At 40.4% G+C, this 24,055-nt stretch overlaps 1 protein-coding gene across 1 annotated transcript in view; it reads right to left on the bottom strand.

The window, feature by feature from the left end:
- Nucleotides 1-24,055, bottom strand: part of LOC124619703 (dynein axonemal heavy chain 2) — a 1,014,172-nt gene that overhangs the window by 972,351 nt on the left and 17,766 nt on the right. The window contains 3 exon segments of the mRNA XM_047146260.1: nt 7,087-7,094; nt 11,001-11,343; nt 11,424-11,503. Of these exon segments, the coding sequence (XP_047002216.1) occupies nt 7,087-7,094; nt 11,001-11,343; nt 11,424-11,503 (431 nt within the window).

The following is a 24,055-nucleotide window of genomic DNA, read 5'->3' as shown; positions in this document are numbered from 1 at the left end:
TGAAGTTGCACATCATGCAGCCTATTGTGCACAGTTTGAGTCATAACACAACATCCTGTGACTGCACGAAAAGCATTATTCAACATGGTGGCATTGCTTTCAGGGTTCCTCTGAGCCATAATCCATAGGTAGCAGTCATCCACTGCGGTAGTAGCCCTTGGGCGGCCTGAGCGAGGCATGTCGTCGACAGTTCCTGTCTATCTGTGTCCCCTCCATGTCCGAACAACATTGAGACCAAACCACGGTATTGACCGTCTAGGCATGGTTGAACTGCAGACAACACGAGCCGTGTACCTCCTTCCTGGTGGAATGACTGGAACTGATCGCCTGTCAGACCCCCTTCGTCTAATAGGCACTACTCATGCATGGTTGTTTACATCTTTGGGCAGGTTTAGTGGCATCTCTGAACAGTCAAAGGGTCTGTGTCCACAGTCAACATCTATCTTCAGGAGTTCTGGGAACTGGGATGATGCAAAACTTGTTTTGATGTGTGTATATGACATTTTGTTGGGAGAACCGGCCACCATAGCTCATTTGTTGTACTGGGTGTACACCATATCTGATATCCACACCACTGGAGGTATTTTGCTTGCATGAGGATGATCTGTAGAAGTTTCATGAGCCACTAGCAAAATAAATGTACACCCAAACAGAGGGCCAGTATGCTTGAGTAAGACTTATACTACTAGGGTGTAGCAAAATCCCAGAGGTTGCATGCTAACAACTGTCTTTTTCTCAACAGCTATTAACCCATCAGTATATAGCACACCTTGAAGGTGAAGGACAATTTATGAATGTTCATATCATTTTCTTGGTACAGATGTCACCACTGTTTTCAGTGGTACCTCAGTACGATCCTTTAAGTTTTATAGCTTTTGTGATGGGGCAGAATACTCACCCTATTAAAAGATAAGACAGTGGTGGTGAGCAAAAAAGAATCTGGTTTTATGTGTGTGTTGTAGCTGAATGGGAAGAGTTTGCTTGCCAGTTTCAACACAGAGATGAGGTACATACTTTTCCTCTAAACCTTTTTACAATGTGATACCTGTATGATGTAAGTGTCCATTAAGATGACTATTTGTTATTAAATGAATTACTGCATGTCCAGTGTCCATCAGTAAAACTGGCAGAAAACTGTAGCAAACTGTGGCATGGGCACAAACATTAATTGGGGAATAATTAGTTTGTTCAATAACCATTATTTATGTAAAAATAGGGACATCACACAGAAGCTTGTTCCATATGTGGACCTGAAGTGATGCATATAAATGGTAAATTCTACAGAGGAAATAAACATAACCAACATATACATTGATTAGCCAAAACAATAATAGCATGCTGGTTCATCTATAGAACACAATACAGCAGTGATTTTGAATGGTATGGATTCAACAAATCCTTGGTCTGTGTCAGAGGCATGAGGCACCCAATATCTATGTGCAAGTTATGTAATTCCCATAAATTACAAGCCAATGGTTTGTGGGTGCAGAGTTGGACTCAATAGCATTCCAGATGGATTCAGATCAGGCACATTTGGTGGCCACGATATCAATGACAGTATGTACTATCACTGTAATACAGCCTTGTGACATTGACAGTTATTCTGTTGTAAGATGTCATGACTTTCATGGAAGACATCAGCTAGTATGAAGGGATGCAGGTGGTCCACAATACTCTTCACACAGTGTATAGTTTTCACAGTGCTTTCAATTCTTACCACAGGTCCCATGGATGCCGGATGAATGTCCTCACAACATAATATTGGTACCCCAGGCCTGCTTCTGTGTTTTAGCAGCCACTCACCTCGATGATGGCATACTCAGACACAACCATCAACCTAGTGTAACTAGAAATGTGATTCATCCAACCAGGCAACATGTTTCAACTGATCTACAGTCCAATCCCAATGATTCTATGTGCACTGCAATACTAATTGACATATTCAAACGTTGAACAAGGGAACGTATCAGTATCTGCAATACTAGCAAAGCCTTCACCATGTATAAGAGAAGACGAATTACCCGACAACAACATCATAAGTGACAGCAAATTCAAAATAGTATCACAAAATGTCCAATATATTACCAACAAAATACAAAAAATTGACGAGTTTTAAGTATTAGTAGTCCTCACATTTATCTTGTGAATGAACTAGGGTGCAAACCTGAAGAAATGTGTAGCATTAATTTAAGTAATTATAAAATGGTCAGTGTCCATTGTAGGAAACAACGAAAAGGTGGGGATGTTGGTATTTATGTCAAAAATAATGTCCAGTGCAAAAAACATTATTGGGTGGACAATCTTGCATGTGAGATTGTTTTTGAAATAGACGCAATAAGAATAAAGCATAGAAATGCCAGTAATAGCTAGCCTGTACAGACCCCTAACAGTACACAGAAGAATTTTTCTGTCATTTAGAGGGACTTGTTGACAAACTCTCACCTCATAAAAAACAGACTATAATAGTAGGGGATGTGAACATAGACTCCTTAACTAATAGTATAAATTATCTTAGATTTACTGATATTTTACAGTCCTATAATTACACCCATGTGAATTCAATGCCAATAAGAATTACATGTGACTCTCAGACATGTATTGACCATGTTATTACAAACTTCAGAAAGGAAGACCTTGTAGTTAGAACTGTTGAGAATCACATTTCAGATCATAGTGCATTAGTCCTAAAGCTTCATACAGACAAAGAAATAGTATCTGATGGGGGCCTACTTACCTATAAAAGAAAGCTTGACTATCGTACATTAAAGGAAACCCTGGCACACAAACATTGGCATTAGGTAGGCCTATATGAAATAGAAGATATTAATGAAAAGTGGGACAAATTTTATGCAACATTAACCCATTGTCTTAATCAAGTGTGTTTTCAGAGACCCAAACTGCAGCACTTCCAATCTAAATATAAAGCCTGTAATACTAAATAAAACTGACAGCTCCACCAATCTTAAACTTTCCCCTAACATGATAAAATTAAAGTAAGATATGAAGGATTTATATATTGTTTTCAGAGACCCAAACTGCAGCACTTCCAATCTAAATATAAAGCCTGTAAAAAAAATCTACAAGGAAGCACTTAAGACATTAAAAGCACAGATGTATGCTGAACTGATGAGGCAAACTAGTAATGTCACCAAAACAACGTGAAGTATAGTACATAAGGAAAAAGAGGGAGTGACAATGCAGTGTGTAATAACATAATAATAAGTGACAATGAAAAATTGCTGAGTAACCCAAAGGAAGTATGTGAGAGATTCATAGACCAGTTTAGTACAATGAGTAGGGAGGAAGTGATCGACTAACCACGGGTGCCAAATCCCAGTAATGTTAGTAATTCATTCTTCCTGAGGTGTGTTACAGAACTGGAAATCCTGAAAACCATTTCCAACTTAAAAGCAAATTCATCCAGTGGCTGGGATGACATCTTGGCAAAAATTTCTGAAAGAATGCAGTAATCAATTAATAAAGCCACTACAATGTTTAATAAACAGCTCTTTCAATCAGAGGTCATTTCCTGACTTGTTAAAAGTCACTGGAATAAGATTGATGCATAAAAAGGGAATAACCACAGCATCAATACTTAGTAAGCTGTTGGAAAGGCTACTTCTTGATCAACTTGAATCATTTTTCTGTAAGTACAATCTACTAAAAAACTTTCAGCATGGTTTCAGGAAGGGTCAGTCTACAATAATAGCTGTAGTTACATTTTTGCAAGTGGTACTGAATAAACAAAGTTATTAGCACCTTTTTAGACCTATCCAAGGCTTTTGACTCTGTAAATCATTCTGTTCTTATATGTAAATTTGAAACTTATGGAGTCAGAGGAGTAGCATTAGATTTGTTAAGATCCTACCCTAATGACAGGAGACAATGTGTAAAGCTGTATTATACAACTGGGAGACATACACAAACAGTAAAATCATCTTATAAAATTCGTAACTGTGGAGTCTTTCAGGGAAGCATTTTTGGGACTTTTTTGTTTATTGTGTACATCAATAATATAATAATTCCACAAAATTCAAATTATAAATTATGCTGATAATACCTCCTTCATAAGTTGGGGCTCTACAAAATAGTTAACAGTGAAAAATAACGCAGAGAACATTAGCCTCATCACAGAATATCTAACCAGAAACAAACTGGCACTAAATAAGGACAAAACAATTCTGATGGAGTTTCTGCTAAATTATAAATCATAACAAGTGAATTCAGAACCCGAGCTATCAGTTGAAATAGTTGATAAACATAAATTCCTGGGATAGAAGACGAACATCGTACATGGAAGGAGCACATCAGCTACATGTGTAAAAAAAATCCTGTAACATCTACCTCCTAAAATGCCTTTCTAGCATAATAGTGCCACCTGTTTTAAGACAAATCTATCTTGGAATTATACACTCCCACCTGCAATATGGTATCGAGATTTGGGGTGGGGCACCAACAGTATATATGGACAGGGCTTTTAGAGCCCAGAAAAGAGCAATTAGGATAATAGCTAATAGTAGTAAGCGCCAGTACTGTAGAGAATATTTCATTAAGTATAACACACTAACAGTGTGTTCATTGTATGTTCTCAGAACTATACTGTTTGTAAAAGAAAATATGGAGCATAGTGTAACCAACAGTGAAATCCATAATTATAATACAAGAAAAACAGAGGATTACCACATAAAATTTAAAGAGTAACAGATCATAGTCCATTTTCTGCTGGAAGACATTTTTATAACAGATTGCCAAATAATACAAAATTGTTAAAAGGAAACATTTAAGACAAAATTAAAGCAACTGTTCATTGATAAATGTTTGTAACCCCTCAAAGATTTTTAATGTTATTGTGTATAATTTATCTTCACTTCTAAACTTTTTTAATGTTCTTGTGTTTGTAAACTGACTATGTCCATGACTGTTAAGTTATTATGGACAAATAAACCATTTATTAATTTATTTATAATCTGCAATGGAGCCCCATGTTTAACAATGTGCACTCCAAAATAGTTGTGCCTGCACCAGCATTGTACTTAGTCATCATATCTGTCACAGATGACAGCCTATCCTACTTTACAGAGCTGGTAAGCCTTTCTTGATGAGGCATGGTTGTCCACAGTGCCTTGTCACCTACTCATGTTTTCACCCTCCTCCAACCATTTTCCACAGATTCTCATGGCAGAAGTGAACAGACAGCCTGCCATCTTGCTATTTCCCCCTCAATCTGAGGAGTTGGGCCATAACTATTTGCCCTTTGCCAAAGTCACTTATGTCAGAGGCTTTCCCCATTTGTGGCATACATCATGACTAGAATGATTCCCTATTCATCTCTGCTCTGCTTACATGCTCTTCATTACACCACGTGGTCACAACACCATCACGTTGTATTCAGTCTCAAGGTGGGCAGTGGACATAAGTTTTGGCTCATTAGTATAGTACATTGCAATAAGTGTCTCTTCATATACAAGATCCCTGTCAAACAGCCTTTGAACATAGTTCTAGCAAACCAGATAACTTTTATTTCAGTCCAAAAGTCAACTGACTGAGTACTGGAAATTTTCACCAAGTCTCTAGTCAGTGATATCATAGACTAATTCAAGGGGCAACATATACTGTGAATAGGTACGCCATGAAAGAAGCAGTACCTTTTTTGTGGAGAAACCTTAAACATTCCTATCACCATGCGAATATGCATTATTCTGTTGAAATGGAATTCCATAAATGTGCTGAAGGAAGATGCTACCTTGGGCTACATAATTTCCTTGTTTTTCTTTTTCTTTTTTTATAACCATAAAAAATTTCTTACCAAAACATACTCTCTCGGAATTTCAGTATTAAACCAATCCATGATGCTGAAGGCCTCTCTTGTAGTGTCTGTCATTAGAGTTTGTTGAACAGCTCCGTAACCCTCTCTCACTGATTAAACGACGCTGTGATAAAATGGCTGACTAAAAGATCCTGTGACGACATGCGCTGCTCTTCTTTGGATCATCTCTCTCTCTCTCTCTCTCTCTCTCTCTCTCTCTCTCTCTCTCTCTCTCTCTCTCTGGGATGAGTTACATTTCCTTAAGATTCTTCCCATGAATCTCAATCTGGCAACTGCTTTTCCTACTATTTTTTATGTGATCACTCGACTTAATAATGCTCCATATGGTTACTTCTAGATATTTTATAGCAGACACTGTTTCCAGAAATGTGTCATCAATGGTGTAGTTGTACAGTAGTGGATTTCTTCCCCTTTATACGTGCAATATGTTACATTTATATATATTCAGGATCGACTTCCAGTTCCTTCATCACTGATCAGTCCTTTGCAGTCTTCTAGCATTGTTATTTCTTCCACACAACCGCATCATCTACTAACAGCTTTATGGAGCTTCCAAAATGTTCTACTAGATCATTTACATATTTAGATGCATGTATGGGTGAACAAATAATGTGATGATGCACAGCTGTACGAAATATTTTTAAATTTATTCATTCACTGTGAGTTCCTTGACATCAGCTGTAATAGGTATAGATCAACTACCCGGTAGTGACACAGAAAATTTGTGCCGGACCGCATAGTAGCTCTATTCATAATACAGCTGATGTCAATGAACTCACAATCAGTGAATAATTTTCTTATTATTTTGTACAGCTGTGGATCGTTAACAATGTCTTTTCTTACAGACATGACTGTAGTTGTGTTGCACATGTTGGTAACAAACATTGGTCACAATTCCTCATTGACTCATTCTCCCTGTTGTGGGAATCCCAGCAGATCTCCAAGCATTAGCTGATGAATTTAAGTGGGCTATGATATAAGGATGTGAACAGTGTGACATATGAAAGTTTCGCACAGTCTGGGGAGCATACAAGGTTAGCTGAAGTAGTTAAGGTGATCACTCACAACAAACAGGAAACCCGGATTCAAGTCTCGGTCCAGCACAAACTTTCATATTGTCACTGTTGGGTAGCGAATCTATGCCTGATACAGCTAATGTCAAGGAACTGGCTGTCACTTAATAAACTATGAAAATAATTGTTATCTATTGTAAACAGTATCCGTCATAGCACACTTCCTTGGGGTACTACTGAAATTACCTTTACATCTGCTGATTTAGTTTTGTTAAGAGCGATGTGGTGAGCTCTTTCTGCAAGGAAGTTTTAAATCCAGTTGCAAATCTGGTGCAATACTTGATAAGCTCATTTTTTTTTTCACTAAACTGCACTGCGAGACAGTGTCAAATGCTTCCCGAAGTTTATTAAAACAGCATCAACCTGAGCACCAATGTCTACAGCACAGTGGATCTCATGAGAAAGAGAGTGAGCTGAGTTTCACAAGATCTCTGTTTGCAGAATTCATATATATCTTTATAGAGTTGATTTTCATTCTCCACAAAATCTTAATTTGTGATATAAAACACGTTCTAAAATTCTACAACAGATTGACCTCAGCAACAGAGGCCTGTAATTCTGTGAACCTATCCTATAACCCTTCTTGAAAACGGGAATGACCTGTGCTTTATTCCAGTCAGTGGGTACTTTTTGTTGTTCCAGCGACTATGATAAACTGCTGCTTGAAGAGGTGCAAGCTCTTTTGCATAATCTCTGTAGAATCTTATAGGTATCTCACCTCATGCCTTCCTACTATTAAGCAATGGTAGTAGCTTTTCTAGTCCATGATCATTTATCTCAATATTTGCCATGTCAATGTCTTTACAATGATTGTAAGCAGGGACTGTATAAATGATCTTGCACAGTGAAACGATTTTGAAAGACTGAATTCGGTATTTCAGGGATCTCTCCACCATTTTCCATTTCAGTGCCAGTGTGATCCCCGAAATTTGGAGAAGGAATTGAGAGTTCAGGGAGATGAAATAAGAAATTTGAGATTTTCCAGTGACATCACAATTGTGTCAGAAACAGCAAAGAACTTGAAAGATCAGTTGAATGGGACAGACAGTGTCTTGAAATGAAAGTATAAGACGAACATCAAAAAAAGCAAAACAATGGTAACAGAAGATAGGCATTGCTGAGCAAATTAGGGAAGAGTCACTTAAGGTAGTGGATTAGTTTTGCTATTTGGGCAGTAAAATAACTGATAGTGGTTGTAGCAGAGAGAATATAAAACAGGGACTGGCAGTGTCAACAAAAGTGTTTCTGAAGAAGAGATATTTGTTAGAATTGAGTATTCAAAGTCTTGTAAAGGTATATGTCTGGAGTATAACCAAGTATGGAAGTGAAATGTGAATGATAAACAGTTCAGCTTTTGAAATGTGGTGTTACATAAGAATGCTGAAAATTAGACGGGCAGGTCAAATAACCACTGAGGAGGTACTGAACAGAATTAGGAAGAAAAGAAATTATTGGCATACCTCAACCAAAACACGGGATCAGTGACAGGACACATTCTGAGACATCAAGGTCTACTAATTAAGTACTGGAGGGAAGTGTGGGGAGTAAAAATTGTAGAGGAAGACCAAGAGATGAAAACATAAGCAATTCGAAAAGGAAGTAGGTTGTACCACTTATACAGAGATGAAGAAGCTTTAACACGATAGTGTAGCATGAAGAGCTGCATCAAACCAGTCCTCAGACTGAAGACACTAAGACCAAAACCTCTAAACAGTTATTAGTCAGATCACCTGGCAAATTTTCCTTTCAAAATCATTGAACACTTCTATCATTGTCCTCCCTATGCTTATTTTTGCTTTCTTCAGCTTTTGTTTGCCAGGTAGGTTTAGACTTCTCTTGAATCTGTGCTGAAGCTCTCTTTGATTACACAGCAGTTTTCTAACATGATTATTAATCTGCAGTGGGTCTTACCCATCCTTTAAGACCTAATTGACAATGGATGGGAGGCCTAAGATGTGATCTTCACAAGTTGGTTCTCTATCTGCCCAAAGTAATTTTCGGACATGACATTCAGAACGATGTCCCATGAGTTCCTGCCTCTGATGCCAATTGTGATCACATGACTCCCAATAGCACGATAAGGAAACTCATACAGAAAATTCTCTCTGAAGTGCTCTAACACTACAGCTCCTGACACAGGCAATCTATAAAGGCATCCAAAAACCATTTTTGGCCCACCTTTGATACTCAACTTCACACAGATTAATTCATCTACATCCACATATACATATACATGATAACTGTGCAGTTCACAATTCACTGCCTGACAGAGGGTTCATCGAACTACCTTTGAGGTATTTCTCTACAGTTCCAATATCGAATGGCATGTAGGAAAAACAAGCACTTAAATCTTCCTGTGTGAACTCTAATTTCTCTTATTTTGTCATTGTGATCATTTCTCCCTATGTAGCCAGGCACCAATAGAATATTTCGCAATCTGAGGAGAAAATTGGTGACTGAAATTTCATGGCAACATCCTGCCACAACAACAAAAAATGCCTGGTTTTAATGATGACCACCCCAATTCACATATCATATCTGTGGCACACTCCCCCCTATTCTGTGATAATACAAAATGAGATGGCCTTCTTTGGACTTTTTCAATGTCCGCCATCAATCCCCTCTGATGCAGATCCCACATTGCACACCTATACTCCATAAGATGGTGAACAAGCCTGGTGTAAACAATCTATTCAGTAGAACTGATGGGCTTCCTAAGTGTTCTGCCAATATAATGCAGTCTTTGGTTTGCTTTACCCACCTCATAATATATGTGAAAATTCCAATTTAAATTATTCATAATTGTAATCTCTAAGTATTTTGTTGAATTTAAAGCCTTTAGATTTACGTGATTTATTGTGTAACCAAAATTTAGAGGATTCCTTTTAGTACTCCACGGATAACTTCACACTTTTCTCATTCAGAATGAGTGATAACCTGAGCAGATACTATTGAATACATTGCAGCAATAAATATGCCACCACCTTTGGTGTCTAACCTATTCTTACAATAAATATTCAAATCTGAATAAAGAATTTTGTTGCTATTCACTTTTGATTTCAATGAACTTTCTGTTCTCAATACTATCTATGAGTCATTACCTTTAACATATGATTCTGAGTCTGTGACCTTACCATGGATGTTCCTGCAGTTTACTGATATCATGTTAATGACAACTCCTTCAACTCCGTAGATAAATTTATGAACAGATAATGTCTGTAAGGTGAGTTACATTACTTAAAATTTACTGAAAATGCAAATAATGCAAATGGCAAATGAAGCCGTATCTTCTGAGATAAATGTGTCTTATTTGTAAACCTATGGACAATACTCACATTGAGAATGACACAGCTACTAATGTTGTATATTTGTGTTAAGAACACAATTTTGCATGTGAGGAAACTAAGCAGAGAATTTGACAGTGACAGTGTATTTGTAACTCACACATTATAACACTGTTTGTGCAAAATTTAAATTAAAAAATGGGGGACAGAGAGAGAGGAGGCAGGGGTTGAGGGCACGAAGTACAAAGAATAAATTCTAGTAGTTAAAAATTATTATACTTGGGACAAAAACGTTCATGATTTTGTGGCCACTTGTTGACGTATTGCCTGTTGACTTATTTCTCAGTATCTTTGGCCGATGTTTGTTTAACTCTTTTTCTGATGTTTTGCCAGCATAAGTGCTTGTCAAAAGTTCACCCTTCATTGTTGGTGTGTCTGCCACCAGCAATGGAAGGTGACCTTTTCAAAACGGCAGTCACTTGTGCTGGCGAAAAGTCACAGAAGTCTTAAATGTGAGATGAAGATCCTGAGACAAAAGCCAACCAGCAATACATTAAATACTTGGGTTTCAGTTACTGAGGTAACCATACAGAAAGTGATTTGCACCTACCTGGAGAGGAAGAAAAGTCAGAGATTAGATCACTGCAATTATTACACTTATCTGTTACCTTCAATACAAATGCTTTAACAACTACTCCCTGTCTTTTGTTTCAATATTCAGTTTCAAATACAAAACTGCCATTCTATGGCTGGAACAAAATATAACTTAACAGTAAAACTAAGTAACAGTAAACAAAAAAACTAGTCAAAGGATACTGTCTGGCCATGCGGTTGCAGTAAAGAATGGGGGAGCATATATTTTGCCAACTATATTCAACATTGACAGTTCAATTCCATTGTTTATGGTACCAAATGTGACACTTTCAAAAAAGTTTTCTGGTGAAATCTCACTCGCTGTATCTTTCACAAAATAAGTAAGATCACGAACACGAAAGTTTGGATAACCCAAGCTGGCACAGAGAGTTGTCCCATGAAAATAGATGCTGAGCACATCTTCAGACTTCTCTGTGAAAAATTTTTCTATCACACTGTACACCTCCTCTGACCAGTTTGATGCAGAAAGACCATATAACACAGTAAATGCTTTAACTTTCTCAACCTGCAACAAATAACATATGTAACACTGGTCATGGAAAAAGCACAAAGCAATTGTTGATCCATCTCAATTCACACACTTACAAGAGAATGAAGTTGCTCTTTTGTGTATTTTGGTCCCTCATCAACGAGTACTTCCTGTTCTTTTATTTCCTGTTTCTTGCCTACAACAAAAAAAAACACCATCTTTAATAAACAAACTATGAAAAAATTCAACAAAAATCTAATGTTTTTTGAATTTTTAAAATCCACTCATCAGAATAAACGTGAGGAACAGAAAGAAGGAAAGCACATAACTATAGCCACAGAATAGGTACCAAGGGCAAGGGTACATTTTGATAAATTAATTTAAAAAGAGAAAAAGTATTTTGGTGGACTTTGGTTATGGAACATGTGTGTAACAGAATTATGACAAAGTGATTTATTTAGTAAACCATAGTAATCCATGACATAATGGATAGGTGCTACATCAACAGAATGTCTGTGAAATTGTTTTATAATTTAATGGATTGATAAAAAATCTGCTTACAAAGCTGTGGCAAGAGAAAACACATTTGAAGGTTAAAGAAATGTGCAAGCTTTTGGAGCCAGTGGCTCCTTCTTCTGTTAGAAGGGCTGAAGAGAACAAACAGACGAGGTTTAGGAAATGGGGAGAGTTCAGAAAAGTTGCCCGAAACCCTGTATCAGAGGAGACTTACCGGATGGGTTAAGAAGGAAAGACTGATTGTTGGTGATGGCACCCGACAAGATTTTGAAGTAGTTTTGTTAGCCTTGTATGGTTAGTTATTAGTAATAAGTTATTAGTAATAAGGTATGGCATTAGTAATAGTAATAAGTTATTAGTAATAAGTTCTGTTTGTTAACAATCAGCCATGCCAGAAACAGCTATGCAAGAAGTACTAATAGACTTTACAAGTGCCAACTGTTGTGGAGTAAATACAGTTAATGGCAGCCAGAATATTATTTCAAAAGCTGTACAATAACATCCAGTTCACTTAAAACATAATAACATTGGTAAACATCTCCCTCCAACCACCATACAAAACCTGGAGCTTAAATAGACCCTCAACACACTCATGAACCTATCTCCAAAAGTGTCGGTCCCACAGAAATATTAGTCCTTACCAAAGGTCTTATCTTTTGCCCCACTCCCAACTTCAATCAGGATGGGATTTGTAGTAACCCACCAATTACTAACCTACTGCCCACAGCAGATGTAAATTAGGCAACTACAGCAATCATAGTACACACTGATACTCAAACGGCATAGCCGCGACTACCTGAGGTGGCCACCGGTAGCAGCACAGTCACTGACCACCACCACTGGTCTGTCATGTATGCGCAGCACTACACCATCGACACCTAACATTGGTAGTGTCTTTATAATGGTATGTACAGGCCCATAGTTGTTAAATGTGTTTGAGACATGTACACTACTTTCACTATATTCTTATTAATGTTACTCTGTGACTCAATAAATTTTATCTCTTTTATGGCCATGTGTTTCCTTGTGTTCCTAGTCAGAACACAAGTGACGATGTTGAGGACAGAATTTTCGTGTATTTCTGTTCTATGGTTTCTCTGTCATGACATTGAGGACAGAATTTTCATGTGTTTCCGTTCTGTGATTTCGCTGCCATTTAGCTCTTATAGGAATGCTTTACTCCAATCAATACTGCAACTACCACAGGTCCATATGGTCATGTTGGTTTTCAGCTATGCTGACCCATTCTCAGGCACCAGTTGTTCACCTGCTGCTGTTCCCTCCCTATGATGAATCCAAAGAAGACTGGGATGCTTACAAGAAGCAGCTTCACCAACACTTTGTGGTGTTCCAGGTGGTCAACATGGAGTTCTCTAGGGCTCTTTTCTTATTGTGGATATCCTCTCACTGACTGTGCCAGTTGGCTCCTCTGTTCAGATCAGCAGCACTTTCTTTTGTTGATATGTGTAGTTCGCTGTCCTCCTATCACTGCGTTGTTGCTGCATGTGTTGAATTCTACCAATGTCGTAAACAGTCGCAGCAATCATATCGAGCATAAGCAGCCGTGCTCAACAGTTTCAGTCATAAGTGTCGATTAGTCACAGCTAAGGCTCAGGAGTCTTATGCAGACACCATGGTCAGGGATGAAATCTTTCATTCAGCCCCAGATAAGGAGGTGCTTTAATGTACCCTTCAGTCTACGGAACCTATGTTAGAAGAGGTTTTAAATATTGCAGAGTCACTCGAGGTATCCTGTGTTGCAGGCGACCGATGAGAGACTTTGAGTGATGTTGCCATTGTTGACATGCACAGCCCCTATGCACAGAGACTAGCATGCTGGGGGAAGAGGAGGTAGCCACAGTACAAGTAAGCCAACCAGGTCGACACAGACAAAAACATTGTTGGCAGTAGGAACAGCAAATACTATTTCCTTCTTGCCCCTCGTTTTGTACAGCAAGAGCGGGCTGCCTGCCCCAAGCGATGGGTCTCTTGCTATAAATGTAAAAAACAGTCACACAGCAGTATGTTGATCTCTATACCCTCCCCCTTACCCCCACCCCCACCTGCAGAAACACTGATTTTCACAATATTTTCTCACTGTGTCTGCTGTTTTCTGCGGGCCACAACAAATTTTCTGTAGGCCAGAACAAACATTTCATTGAAGCTCAGGTGATGGATAAACCATTAATCCTACAAATTGACAGATGGGCTGCCATGTTCCTAATCAACTCACAGACATAGGCCAGACTAAGGTCCCCAATACTGGCAATTGCTGAGCACCAGTTTGTAAGGTACGACAAACAGCAGATTTCTATCCTAAGCCAATTCACAGCTGACACATTTACAAGTCAGTTGTCCATTCCATTGTGTACCTGGTGATTAATAATGTTAGTACTGGAAATTTTTTTGGGCTAGGTACCTTTGCTACTTTGGTTTTTCTATTGTGGATGCAGCGCATTTGCAGTCAGAACAAGTGCTTTCTTATGAACTGGATTCATTGTGTTCTGTTTGCCCCAAGGTTTCGTTGTGTAAACAATTTCACAGCACAGATCACTCTCAAATCTTCCACCTGCCTTCGCTTCTTTCAGTGATGGCCAGTGCCATTAGCTATACAAGACCAGGTCAAAACTGAATTGAATCATTTAACATCACTGAGATTGATTAGACCTGTTTTCTCAAGTGCATGGACTATGCCCTTAGTGATCCACTCACGGCATTACAATGGAACCAGTTGCATCCCAGGATGGGCGCAAGGCCCCCACATCATGCCATGGTCCTGCTGCCTAGTCCTTCATCAGCCCTGGTCGCTTTGAGGGTCAAACAAGCCTGCTCGTGCCTGCCTACCCTAGCAGCTGGTTTTCATTAGCAATGGCAGTGGGTTTGTTTCCTGTGACTGTTTCTGGCATCTCCCACTGCCTTGAGCAGATGCCACCATTAGCATCAATGGAATCTGGATTTCTGTAATCAGAGCCTCTCCTCTCCAGTTCCACTGTCATCTGGATGTGCCGGCACCCATTGTTGTAGGCTCTAACATTCAGATGGGTGCCACCCCCATCAGTGGTCCTGTCCATCGGTTGTTCCAGGGTCCACGGACGGCAGGGGTGCTCTCGCCCCCCTTTCTTTGCTCCACAGTGCCAGTCTGTGTGGATCACGAACCTCTTGTGAGTCTGGCTGCTGCCCCTGTCATCACAACATATGTCTCTTCGGTCACGCCACTGTGGATAGTGATGCCTGGTCTCCCCCCCCCCTCCCCCCCCCCCACAACCCCCTACTGCAGGGAAGGAGTGTAGTAGTAACCAGGCAGGTACTACACCTACCACCCACAGTGGACATAAGTCAGGCCTCTGTAGCACGCATAGTGTGCACCAACATTCAAATGGCATACCTGCAATTACACAATATGACCACCAAGGGCAGCCCAGTCACTGACTACCATCACCAGGTGCACAGCACTACACCAGCAACACCTGGACATGCATGGGCCTCCAGGCCTTCAGTTGTTAACTGTATTCAAGACATGTAAACCACTTTCATTGTATTCTGTTAATGTCAGTTTGTGGCTCAATAAATTTTATCTTTTTTAAAGATCTGCATTTCCTTGTGTTCCTAGTTAGATTAGACTTATTTAAGTCCTCTCCTTCTCCTGTCCCTGACAGTGGAAACACTTTTTCGCCAGTAGCTCTACCTATCAGGCTCAATCCAAAACCAATATTGAACCCTGACTGACTCAATTTACTCCTCCATCTAACTATCTAAATACCAAGCTCCCACCGCACTGAGCAGTTCATTATGGAACACAGCGATCACCTGATGGAGGGATTCCACCAGTTGTCAGACTTGTCCACCTACAAGCCCTACCACAGTGACCCATTCCAGAAATCCAATAGGATCTCCAGTCCCTCCACAAATCCTTAGGTTCATCCCAGAACCTTTTCCCTGAGCCTACCTCTCTCCTCATGCCCTCCCCTACTATTACCTTCCATGTGCTTCCTAAAATTCATAAACACAACCACCTAGGATGCCCAATTGTTGCTGGTTACTGTGTCCCCATAGAAAGAATGTCTGCCCTTTCAGACCAACATCTTCAATCTATTACCCATAATCTACCATCCTATATAAAAAAGACACCAATCATTTCCTCTGCCAACTCCCCACAGTTCCCGCTCCTGCACCACCACCCTCAATCCTCAAGACTATCGATGACACCTACCTCTACACGAACATTCCCAATGCCCATGCCTTGCTGCTACTGAACACTACCTTTACCAACACCCAACTGACTCCAGCCCTACAACATCTTTCCTGGTCACCATCACCAAATATATCCTCCCCCATGGTTCAGGTTCACTGGTGACATCTTTGTAATCTGGACCAAGGATGAGGACACCCTATCCACATTCCTCCAGAAAAACACCTTTTCCCCCATTTACTTCATCTTCCGACTCAGCAAGCCACCTCCCACTATGTTGACCTCCACCTCACGGATGGCTGCATCAGTACCTCTGTCCATATCAAACCTACCACTCACCAATATTACCTCCACTTCGACAGCTGCCTCCCATTCGACACCAGGAAGTCCCTTACATGCAACCTAGCCACCCATGGTCATTGCATTTGCAGTGACAAGAAGACCATCCCTAAATAGACCAAGCCTCTCACTGAGGCTTCCACAGACAGAAATTACCTGAAAGTGCAAAATTCATTGGCAAAAAAAATGGAAATGAGTGTATGGCATTGTTGGGCGGGAGGCCCCTATTTGGGGAAGTTCAGCCGCCAAGTGCAAGTCTTATTTCATTCGACGCCATATTAGGTGACTTGTGCTCCGGTGATGAGGATGAAATGATAATGAGGACAACAAAACAAACAGTCCCTGAGTGGAGAAAATCTCCAACACAGCTGGGGACCAAAGCCAGGGCCGCTTGCATGGGAGGTGAGCACATTACCACCCAGCTAAGCAGGGGGATAATTCGTTGGCAATTTATGTGAGATATGTATGTCAATCATCAGTAAGGCTCAGTCAGGTGCAATCCAAAAGGATCTGCATTGTATTGCATGAGCTACTGAGGCACATTCCTTTAATCTTCTACAAAATAATGGATAATAATGAATGACACAGAGTTCTGTTTTGGGATGTTCTGTCGCTCCACTCTAAAAGGTAAAGTTTGTGCTATTTGTTGTAGGAATATAAAATTTGTGTGCTATGAATGGAACGAGAAGTTCTATACGTCAGGATATAATATGGTACTTAAAGACAAAGAAGACAGACTGGGGGGAGCTGTCATACTAATCAAAAATGGTGTGGACTTTAATCGACTAACTACAGATGTTATAAATGACCCCTTCGTGTTATGTTCTATTTTGACACAAATAAACAACATTGAAACATCCCTTGGGGTAGTATACTGAGCCAGACAAGCTGGTGGCAGCAGACATGCCCTCCATAATTTGATGACTAAGATCACCTACCCAGCAATTATCAGGGGAGATTTCAATGGCCATAGTACAACATGGGGAAGTGTTAGAACAGACACAGGAGGGCTGGGGGGGGGGGGGGGGAGGCACATTTGCACTTGAGGTAGTACTTGCCTATAGCCTGGTAATCCTGAATGATAGTTCTCCCACGAAAAACCATGCAAAGCACATCGGCAGTAGATGTGATCTTAGCATCCCCTAAGCTGACACCGCCTGACACATGGGAGGTTTTGCAAGACACTGAGGGTTCAGACCACTTTCTGATATATAAACAGTGTAGGAATGCTAACAATTACCATCGATGTCATAGTATACGTGTCTGGAATATGAAAAGACACAACTGGGGAAAATACTGTGAGGCAGCAGAGGAAGAGCTCTCATCTTACGTTGAATCAGAAGATGCAGAGGAACACTACAAAGGGTTGATACGGGTTACTGAAATGGCAGTGGCAACATTGATACCACACATCACACATGCCAGTGCAGGATGGGGAAGTTAGTCTCACAGTGGGATGAGGAATGATAACCTGCAGTTTTAGAAAGAAAAGAAGCACCACAAGCATACAAAAAAGTTAGCATTGAGAAAAATTTGATTCAGCTTAAAGCATGTCATGCTCAGGTGAAAAGAAAACATAAAGAAAAGAAAAGACCCAATTGGGCAGAAGACTGTAATAAGTTAAATCATAAAATCACAATAACACCAACGATCTAGAAACAAATTCGATGGTTCTGTAATACCAATAATGTGCTCTCTCCCACCCCCTCCCCACTGACAAAACCACCTAATGATGGAGTAAATGTTGCCCAGAATAACCTCGCCAATGCTTGAGAACATAACTGAAACTGACCAAGTCAAAAACGATGACCATCAATTTATGCACCTTTCACATTAAATAAGCTAGAAATAGCCATCAAATCATCAAAAAATACAGCACCTGGGGCAAATAACGCACAATGTAAACATGTTATTAACCTCTCAATCACTCTGTGGAAGAATCGCATTAAGATTGCAGATATGACAATGATACGTATCATGCCAAAAAAAGAAAGGGATGACACATTCTATTCATACAGACCGATATCACTGTTATCCTATGTACATAAAATTTTGTAACATTTGGTTAAAAGGCATTTAGAATGGTATGTAGAGTTTTATGAACTAGTACTCAATTTTCAACTAGCTTTATGTTGTGAACAAGACACAACAGTACTACACCTACATTTATTCTCTACAAGCCACTGTGAAGGGCATGGCATAGGGTGCATCCCATTGTACCAGTTATTAGAGGTTTTTCTATTCATGTATGGAGCATGGGAAGAATGATTGTTTAAACACCTTCATGCATGCTGCAGTTGATCTAAACTTGTCCTCACAATCCCTACGGGAGCGGCACTTGGGGATTGTAATGTATTCCTAGAGTCATCACTTATTAAAGTCAGTTCTTGAAACTTTGTAAGTTGGCTTTCTTGGGATTATTTACATCATCTTTAAGAGTCTGCCAGTTCAGTTTCTTCAGCATCTCTGTGACGTTCTCCCATGAATCAGACAAAATTGTGACTATTCATGCTGCACTTCTCTGTACACATTCAGTATCCCCTTACTCGATTTCGTACGGATCCCACACACTTGAACAACATTCTAGGATGGGTCGCACATGTGATTTGCAAGCAATCTCTTTTGTAGACTGATTGCATTTCCCCAACATTCTACCAATAAACCAAAGTCCACAAATGGGATTATGTGATCACTCCATTTCATATTCCAACAAAGTGTTACACCCACCTATTCGTATGAGTTGACCAGTTCCAACTGTGACTCACTGATACTACAGCCATAGGATATCTTCTTTTTTCATTTTTTTCATTTTTTCAGGTGCTTTAAAACAAGTTGCCAATTGTTTCATCACTTTGAAATCTTATCAAGATCTGACTGAGTATTTATGCAGCTTCTTTCAGACAGTATTTCATTGTGGGTAGCTGCATCATCTGCAAAAAGTCTGAGGTTATTGTTAATATTGTCTGCAAGGTCATTAATATACAACATAAACCACAAGGGTCCAAATACACTTCCCTGTTGCACACAGGTTACTTCTACATCAGTCAATGACTCTCCATCAAAGACAGCTTGCTGAATCCCCTTAAGAAAAAACCTCAATCCAGTCACAAACTTCACTTCGTACCCCACACAATCATACTTTTGATGATAGGGTGTAGACATGGTGCTGAGTCAAATGTTTTTTTGGAAATCACGCATTCCTTTGAATCTTGGATGAATACTTGCTTTTCTCCTTGAGTTGTCCTTGTCTGGTCTGGATAGTGAGTCACCTAATCTAAAAAACTCATGTGTGCACACCACACACAGTCAGCTACTTGAGTAGAAGCTTCTGATGTGTAGTGGGCACCTGACCCATTTAGAGGACCCTACAGTTCTCAGCCCTATAGTGCAAGTCCAAGAAGTCCCAGCCTAACTTGTCACAGAAGCTTCTAAGTCTCTGGTTCAGTCGTTCCCCTCAACTCAGAACTAGGGTGCCATGATAAGTTCTGGGTACAATGTTGTAAATTGTGAGCCTCATTGACACCCTTTGCATAAGGTTGGTCTTCTCAACCATCTCTGCCAGTGGTTGGAATGATCCAAGTATGACCTCAGGACCCAGACAACAGGCATTGTTTGTTCCAACGTCCCCCACAATCTGCAGTTTGCACACCCCATTCCCTAAACAGCTGGGAGAATAGCCTCTTCAACATGCGGAATGAGGCCCCCACGCATAAAGCTGAGTGCACCTGGTGTTCCTTCCTGTGCCTTGCTGTCGTTTCCTTAAGAGGTAGCATTATTCCCCATACATTTCAACTGATGATGATTAATAGACTCCTGACCTTTTTGCCTTCTCTTGATGCAGTGCAAAGCAGGTTTCCCAATAGGTGAAGTAAGTCCCACTTGCTCAGTTCCAATTTCTGTGAAAGACAGCACCTCAAACTGGTTGGTCAGAGGGATCAGTATATCACCCTGAGTCCTCTCTGGTCCCTATCAACACTGTACAGAATGCCCACACATACAACTGACTGCCACTCATAGTCAGATACGTTATTGCATCTGACAGTGGACATCCAGTTGTGTTAGTCCATGAATAAATATTTAATGGAATTTTTTACAGACCTAAGTCAAGTATACAACAAAGACTTCTACCTATTCTTGCTCAGAAACTTACAGATATTTCAAAGCTTTGTCAGCAACCCTTCTGGCCCTGTTTCAGGAAAGGAGGTTAATAAAATGTTCTTGGATCAGACCACTATCGGACTAAGGGCGACCAGCACATGGTTGGCACAAGGATCAGATCTCTCCCCCTTGCTGTTTAATGTTTATACCAGTGACCTCCAATGTACCTTGTCACACAGAAATTGCATACTCAAATACGACAATGATCTGTGTGTTTATGCTACTGATTCTTCCTTGGATGCCATTAATAGTAATTCAAGCAAAACAGTACATCACTCCTGACACAGGCTACAGACGAACAGATTAACCATTTCACCTAGTATGTTGACAGTCGGTATATCCTCACAACATAGATTCAAAATGATTGAAGCCATATGACTGGGTGAGTTCCAAACTCTCTTTAAAAGATGTGTTAAATATCTAAACTTCAATAGTCCCACCAATAGCTATTTATAAAGCCTGCTTGAAAAATGACCAAGTGCTGCATTTGTGTAGATATTAAGAATAAAAAAGGGAGCTATTTCACCTTCTGAAAGAGGTATCAATTTACACAGCCAAACTCCTAGCCACTGAATGGGCACTAAGATATGGTGTGGTCACAGCAACTACATATATTATGATACTTATGGCCTCGCTGCATGGTGCAAACACTAATATCAATTGGAAAGGACAGAGAGAGTTGTTATTTACCATACCAAAAAGCTGCTGATGTATCAGAGATGCACAACACCGGTACGGAGGTATCATTTGTATAGATCAAGAGCCATGTTGAGACTGTGGGGAGTAAGAAGGCTGACCATTGGTTAAGGACGCAATGACAAATAGCAAATAAGAGAGATTCATCCCAATGGATGTCATTGCCGTAGTTAGACACATGGCCAAAAACAAATGAAAAAAGATGTGGGAGACCAAAGATCTGCACCTGATAGAGGTAATAGGAGAAAGTTTGTGAGGATCATTGCTAGGTCGAAATTCAACTAAGTCTGTTACCAACAACCACCTCGTATAATTATCATACTGCAAATGTGGGGATCTCCAGGATATATTTCCTTCTCATTTGTTAATCCTCCTGTTTACAAAGAATTTAGACATTTGCTAGTTGAATTGGTTTTAAAAGTTTGAATTAAATTTTAACCAATACGTTTGTGTATGCACCATGTGTATGTCCTTGTGTAAATGATGGGGAGGTGGGTGGGGGGGGGGGGGGTTGAGGGGAGGGTGATTTGAGTGTGACTGTTTGAAATTTAATTGTTACCTTAAGGTCCCAAAGCATTTCTGTCTGCTTTATTTTATATGTTTGGTTTCCTGCATTATTTACCAAGGAATTGCAATTTGTTTTAACTTTTTAAGACACTGTAGGTTCGGAGTGGCTTATGGATGCAACTGAAGGAAGAAGAAAAAACATATAAATTGCCAATAAAGCCTTCATTCAGATTCTGAATAAACACATTGCCTTCTTGGTGGATGGTACTTTTATGATTTTAAACATATGTTGCTCTGGGATACAGCAAATATTTTTAGTAGACGGCCAGTTAAAGGAACAGGCAGGACCACGGCACATAGGGATGCATGAAGCTGGCCAGGAATCTTATTGTTCTAATGAAATTTCACATATATTTCCCACCCAACAAGCACTGTCATAAATACAAGCAACATACTGTCCGAGATGTAACATAACTGAAACAACGAGAATTTCTTCACTTGCTTCAAATGCATGAATTGTGAATGCTGCAGCATCATTGGAAACTCTGCTTACGCCAATTCTGTTTAAACAAATGGACTTGAACTAGCGATTTTCTCTTGTCCCAGCAATTGTATGGCATTCCTGATCAAACTAATTTCGTTAAACTTCTTTTTGTGTAACATGAAAGAAGATAATTAATGATATCACTATAATAGATGGAAACATTCCACGTGGGAAAAATTATATATAAAAACAAAGATGAGGTGACTTACCGAACAAAAGCGCTGGCAGGTCGATAGACACACAAACAAACACAAACATACACACAAAATTCAAGCTTTCGCAACAAACTGTTGCCTCATCAGGAAAGAGGGAAGGAGAGGGGAAGACGAAAGGAAGTGGGTTTTAAAGGAGAGGGTAAGGAGTCATTCCAATCCCGGGAGCAGAAAGACTTACCTTAGGGGGAAAAAAGGACAGGTATACACTCGCACACACGCACATATCCATCCACACATACAGACACAAGCAGACATATTTAAAGACAAAGAGTTTGGGCAGAGATGTCAGTCGAGGCAGAAGTGTAGAGGCAAAGAAGTTGTTGAAAGACAGGTGAGGTATGAGTGGCGGCAACTTGAAATTAGCGGAGATTGAGGCCTGGCGGATGACGTGAAGAGAGGATATACTGAAGGGCAAGTTCCCATCTCCGGAGTTCGGATAGGTTGGTGTTGGTGGGAAGTATCCAGATAACCCGGACGGTGTAACACTGTGCCAAGATGTGCTGGCCGTGCACCAAGGCATGTTTAGCCACAGGGTGATCCTCATTACCAACAAACACTGTCTGCCTGTGTCCATTCATGCGAATGGACAGTTTGTTGCTGGTCATTCCCACATAGAATGCGTCACAGTGTAGGCAGGTCAGTTGGTAGATCACGTGGGTGCTTTCACACGTGGCTCTGCCTTTGATCGTGTACACCTTCCGGGTTAGAGGACTGGAGTAGGTGGCGGTGGGAGGGTGCATGGGACAGGTTTTGCATCGGGGGCGGTTACAAGGATAGGAGCCAGAGGGTAGGGAAGGTGGTTTGGGGATTTTATAGGGATGAACTAACAGGTTACGAAGGTTAGGTGGACGGCGGAAAGACACTCTTGGCGGAGTGAGGAGGATTTCATGAAGGATGGATCTCATTTCAGGGCAGGATTTGAGGAAGTCGTATCCCTGCTGGAGAGCCACATTCAGAGTCTGGTCCAGTCCCGGAAAGCATCCTGTCACAAGTGGGGCACTTTTGTGGTTCTTCTGTGGGGGATTCTGGGTTTGAGGGGACGAGGAAGTGGCTCTGGTTATTTGCTTCTGTACCAGGTCGGGAGGGTAGTTGCGGGATGCGAAAGCTGTTTTCAGGTTGTTGGTGTAATGATTCAGGGATTCCGGACTGGAGCAGATTCGTTTGCCACGAAGACCTAGGCTGTAGGGAAGGGACCGTTTGATGTGGAATGGGTGGCAGCTGTCATAATGGAGGTACTGTTGCTTGTTGGTGGGTTTGATGTGGACGGACGTGTGAAGTTGGCCATTGGACAGGTGGAGGTCAACGTCAAGGAAAGTGGCATGGGATTTGGAGTAGGACCAGGTGAAACTGATGGAACCAAAGGAGTTGAGGTTGGAGAGGAAATTCTGGAGTTCTTCTTCACTGTGAGTCCAGATCATGAAGATGTCATCAATAAATCTGTACCAAACTTTGGGTTGGCAGACTTGGGTAACCAAGAAGGCTTCCTCTAAGCGACCCATGAATAGGTTGGCGTACGAGGGGGCCATCCTGGTACCCATGGCTGTTCCCTTTAATTGTTGGTATGTCTGGCCTTCAAATGTGAAG

The sequence above is a fragment of the Schistocerca americana genome, chromosome 6 (genome assembly GCF_021461395.2).
Source record: "Schistocerca americana isolate TAMUIC-IGC-003095 chromosome 6, iqSchAmer2.1, whole genome shotgun sequence".
In the NCBI taxonomy this organism is placed as follows: Eukaryota; Metazoa; Arthropoda; class Insecta; order Orthoptera; family Acrididae; genus Schistocerca; species Schistocerca americana.
This window is presented reverse-complemented; position numbering and strand designations above follow the sequence as displayed.